General features: G+C 46.8%; 1 protein-coding gene across 1 annotated transcript in view; it reads right to left on the reverse strand.

The window, feature by feature from the left end:
* The window catches only part of PAPPA (pappalysin 1), a 267,788-nt gene that overhangs the window by 37,411 nt on the left and 225,190 nt on the right, over positions 1–5,187 (reverse strand). Inside the window, exon 21 of the mRNA XM_024126382.2 lies at positions 2,193–2,291. Coding sequence (XP_023982150.1) covers positions 2,193–2,291 — 99 coding nt within the window. The remainder of the gene's footprint in view (positions 1–2,192; positions 2,292–5,187) is intronic.

Below are 5,187 nucleotides of genomic sequence, written 5' to 3' on the forward strand. Positions count from 1 at the left end.
ACAAATACCATATGCTAACACATATATATGGAATCTAAAAAAAAAAAAAAATGGTCCTGAAGAACCTAGGGGCAGGACAGGAATAAAGACACAGACTTACTAGAGAATGGACCTGAGGACATGGGGAGGGGGACGGGTAAGCTGAGACGAAGTGAGAGAGTGGCATGGACATATATACACTACCAAACGTAAAATAGCTAGCTAGTGGGAAGCAGCCGCTTAGCACAGGGAGATCAGCTCGGTGCTTTGTGACCACCTAGAGGGTTGGGACAGGGAGGGCGGGAGGGAGACGCAAGAGGGAGGAGATATGGGGATATATGTATACATATAGCTGATTCACTTTGTTATACAGTAGCAACTAACAGAACATTGTAAAGCAATTATACTCCAATAAAGATGCTAAAAGAAAAGAAAAGAAAGAAGAAGAAGTAGCTCCCCGTGAGCTTGGTCGTCACAGGAAATACTTTTCAACTCACGCCGGCCATGTTGGCCCCCTCTCTCCCCACTCTTGGCTCGGGCCCCAAACCCTGGTCCCAGCTCTCACCAGGAGGAAAGTGGAGGTGGCCCCTCTTCTGTGGGTGGGTGAGATGCATCTCAGCTGGATGTTCCAGTTTCGCTATAAATACTCCAATCACTCCTGTAACATCCTAATACCCTAAGGAAGACAATGGCAACCAAGACCACACCCCCTAATTCTACAGGTGTGAACCACAAAAGAGATTACAAAATGCTTAAAGGCCATAACTGACCTCGCTGGGAATGTCCCATCTTCCCTCTTTCCCTAGACTTTAGCCCTACCCCCTGAACACGTGTGTTCTCTCTAGGATTTTACGTGCCAGTCTCCTGCCCCAGACACTTTTCCTGGCCACCTGTCTGCCCCTTCTCCTCATCCCTCAAGTTTCAGCGTTGATGCAGATCCCGCTGCAGAGCTGTCTCCAACCCTTTGCCTGGGCCCTCAGAGAACTCTGTCCTTTCCTTTAAAAAGGATCGCACTTTAGTTTGTCTGCTTCCATAGCTGACCCTAAGCTTTGAGGAAAAGGGACCACATCTACAAAGATCATCCATGAACCTCCACATCTAGTTCAGGGCCTAGCACATGATACTAGCTCAACTACTGACTAAAAGAATGAAAAATACAATGGAACATAATACAATAAAGCTTGTAGGTGAGTGCTGACACACCCAGGGCAATGGGCTGTCCAGCACGTAGGGGTGATCCTGGCCCAGTAAGCTGGAGAGGCCGGCACAGGTGGCTGCAGAGGGGGGCACACTGGCCTACCTTTTTGGTCTTCACTGTAGAAGCGCAGCAATCCCCACCGTCATAGTTGCAGAAAGCTCGGTTGTTGATGGCATCACAGTAATTGTCTCCCATGAAGGGCTGTACATGAGGAGAGAGGCAGGAAGGAAAGGAGGCCTGGTTAGTATCCTGGAGTAAACGGGGGCTGGCCTCTGTAGATATTTAGCTGTATCTCATCTTCTCACAAACCTCCACAGTCAGCCTACCTGGCTTCAAATCCCTATATCCCTTTGGACAAATTACCAGTCCTAACATTTTTTTTTTTTAATTTATTTTTGGCTGTGTTGGGTCTTTGTTGCTGCACGCAGACTTCTCATTGCAGTGGCTTCTCTTGTTGCAGAGCATGGGCTCTAGGAGCACGGGCTTTGGTAGTTGTGGCTCGTCGGCTCTAGAGCACAGGCTCAGTAGTTGTGACGCACGGGCTTAGTTGCTCTGCGGCATGTGGGATCTTCCTGGACCAGGGCTCAGACACTTTTCCTGGCCACCTGTCTGCCCCTTCTCCTCATCCCTCAAGTTTCAGCGTTGATGCAGATCCCGCTGCAGAGCTGTCTCCAACCCTTTGCCTGGGCCCTCAGAGAACTCTGTCCTTTCCTTTAAAAAGGATCGCACTTTAGTTTGTCTGCTTCCATAGCTGACCCTAAGCTTTGAGGAAAAGGGACCACATCTACAAAGATCATCCATGAACCTCCACATCTAGTTCAGGGCCTAGCACATGATACTAGCTCAACTACTGACTAAAAGAATGAAAAATACAATGGAACATAATACAATAAAGCTTGTAGGTGAGTGCTGACACACCCAGGGCAATGGGCTGTCCAGCACGTAGGGGTGATCCTGGCCCAGTAAGCTGGAGAGGCCGGCACAGGTGGCTGCAGAGGGGGGCACACTGGCCTACCTTTTTGGTCTTCACTGTAGAAGCGCAGCAATCCCCACCGTCATAGTTGCAGAAAGCTCGGTTGTTGATGGCATCACAGTAATTGTCTCCCATGAAGGGCTGTACATGAGGAGAGAGGCAGGAAGGAAAGGAGGCCTGGTTAGTATCCTGGAGTAAACGGGGGCTGGCCTCTGTAGATATTTAGCTGTATCTCATCTTCTCACAAACCTCCACAGTCAGCCTACCTGGCTTCAAATCCCTATATCCCTTTGGACAAATTACCAGTCCTAACATTTTTTTTTTTTAATTTATTTTTGGCTGTGTTGGGTCTTTGTTGCTGCACGCAGACTTCTCATTGCAGTGGCTTCTCTTGTTGCAGAGCATGGGCTCTAGGAGCACGGGCTTTGGTAGTTGTGGCTCGTCGGCTCTAGAGCACAGGCTCAGTAGTTGTGACGCACGGGCTTAGTTGCTCTGCGGCATGTGGGATCTTCCTGGACCAGGGCTCGAACCCGTGTCCCCTGCATTGGCAGGCGGATTCTTAGCCACTGTGCCACCAGGGACGCCCACTTCTACCATTTTTAAAGACTCTTATCTAGCCAAGTTTTTCCCATCTAAACTATGGTTATGCTAGGAGACATACTCTTATATGCTGGGTATGCAAAGGCAGCAGGATAGACCACTATGTCCTCCTGAAGCAGGGGGCTCACTTCACTTGAAGAAATGGTAAGACAATTTGAGCCCCCTTTCCCCCACTTTTCCTGGTAGTAGGTAACTACAAACATAATTTACAATGAATATATATGCAAATATATTAGGAAGCTGAATGTAAACTACTCAAGAATTGTAAAGACTGAACGTAAGAATCCATAGGAACTTGGCATGATCGTTGGTGTATGATTATGGGTGCTTTTTTCTCTAACACAGGAGTACAGATATACTCGATATCACACACTTGCCATGTTTGCTTTCTTCTTTTGTTCTCAAATAAAACACATAGGTAGGCATTGCTCTTCCCACTTCAGACATGAAGACCCTGAGGCTCAGAGCAAGAAAGGAACTTGGCCAAGAGCAACTGGCAGAGGCAGAGTAGTGATTTCAATCTAAGTTGGTTTCTCATTTTTCTTTACCCTTCTAGGCTATACCTAGCATACGCTGATTTCTTTCTTTTCTTCCCTGTGTTCCTCCAACTCTGTGATGCTTGAAAGATGAGGAAAAGATGATGGAGTTAAATTATTACTGATGTGAACCCAGAGTCATCTTAGGGGAAAGCCAGGGGTCTCTGCAACCCCCCAGCACTTGCATTTCCCCCCCGAACACTTAGGACGCTGTCTTCTACGGTTTATGAACCTGTAGTTGGTGCAAGACTGTGAGCTCCTCAAAGACAAGGCCAGTATCCGGTTCGTCTCTGTCTCCCAGCCGCCTGGGAGTTTAATGCCAGGCACAACTTGGCTCTTAAAGGTGTTTCAGGGACAGATCGTAATCGTACTGGTGTAGTGGAAAGGCAGTTGGCAGGGCTTTAGAAAACCTGGGTTCTAGTCTTCCAAACCTCAGCCACTGGTTGGTTACTTGGTAATTTTGACTAAGTGGCTTATCTTCTCTGGGTCTCAGGACTCACAGTGGTGAAATAAAGAGGCAGAATTAGACCACTGATTTCTCAAAGCAATGAACATGCTCCTCCCCTCATCAAAGGTAATGTTGTGTAACCCTTTAATATAAAAAGCAGATGAAAGTGAAGCCCCTTTGATTAAAGTTTGGGTTGGGGGTCTCTAATGCTCAGTGACTCGTCAACTTTTTGTGGGCTCCCATGAAAAACCCTTTTGTGGGTTTTTCATGGGGAGAGCCAAGTTCACAAGGAGTCCATCCTATGTGGCATCCCTGTCTCTTGCATCTATGCTCCAAATTCATACAGTCTTGGTGCCCCCAACTCATGGTGCTTGATTCCATTTCATCACTGCCCTATTAGGGTCTAAAAAAGATTTTTAGCAAGGCAGAGCCAAGAACAGAGGGAGAGCTGTACTCAACTGTGGGTACACATGCACATGGCTGGGAGCACAGGTGGGACTCTGCCGTCTGACTGCCATAATGAATACATTACCACATTCGCATTAAAGCAGAGAGGCACAAACAACTAAAGGATAAAACCCTTTGCTCTTTCTGGGCCTTAGAAGATTTGTCTGTGGGCTCTGTTCCCTATGTTCTTTCTCACATTGTATATAAAGACTAATAAAGGAAACCAAATGCCCCTTTTTTAAAATAAAAGGAACTGGCTTGGTAAAGGAGTAGCTGGAGAAGAAGAGGAAGAAGAAAAATAAAATTAAAAAGATTCTTTTTTTATTTGGTTGCTGAAAAATATCTCCAGTCTCATTACTAGCTACTTTCTTCTAGGTACCCTTTCCTGCTGCCACATCCATGCATCCATCCTCCCATCTATCCAGCCAGCCACCCACCCATCCATCTTCTACTTAACCCCATCTATTGAATGCCTACTATGTGTTACACATTGTGCTAAAAAAAAAAAAAAAAAAAAAAAGGATGTAATAGTGAGTCAATATAGACAGAGCTCCTGCTCCTTTAAGACCTTACATTCTAGTAAGGAGGCAGACTTTATTCAAATAATCACTTATCCTATTGGCCAATTTCAACTCTGATATAAGAGGTATAGAGGAAAGGTATGTGATGCTGTTACAGTTAAGAGTAGGAGGATTTGACCTCATCAGAGAGCTCCATGAAGAAGTCCCCAAGGAGATGACGTTTCAGCTGACATCGTAAGATGAGCAGCAGTTAATTAGGTGGGGGCGTGGAGAAGGGAGACTTTCTAGAGGGAGAGAATAACATGTGAAAAGCTCTACAACCTAGAGATTGCTCCCGTCTCTGGTATTTCTTTTTTTTTTTTTTTTTTTTCCGGTACGCGGCCCTCCCACTGATGTGGCCTCTCCCGTTGCGGAGCACAGGCTCCGGACGCGCAGGCCCAGCGGCCATGGCTCACGGGCCCAGCCGCTCCGCGGCATGTGGGATC

The sequence above is a fragment of the Physeter macrocephalus genome, chromosome 9 (genome assembly GCF_002837175.3).
Source record: "Physeter macrocephalus isolate SW-GA chromosome 9, ASM283717v5, whole genome shotgun sequence".
Lineage (NCBI taxonomy): Eukaryota > Metazoa > Chordata > Mammalia > Artiodactyla > Physeteridae > Physeter > Physeter macrocephalus.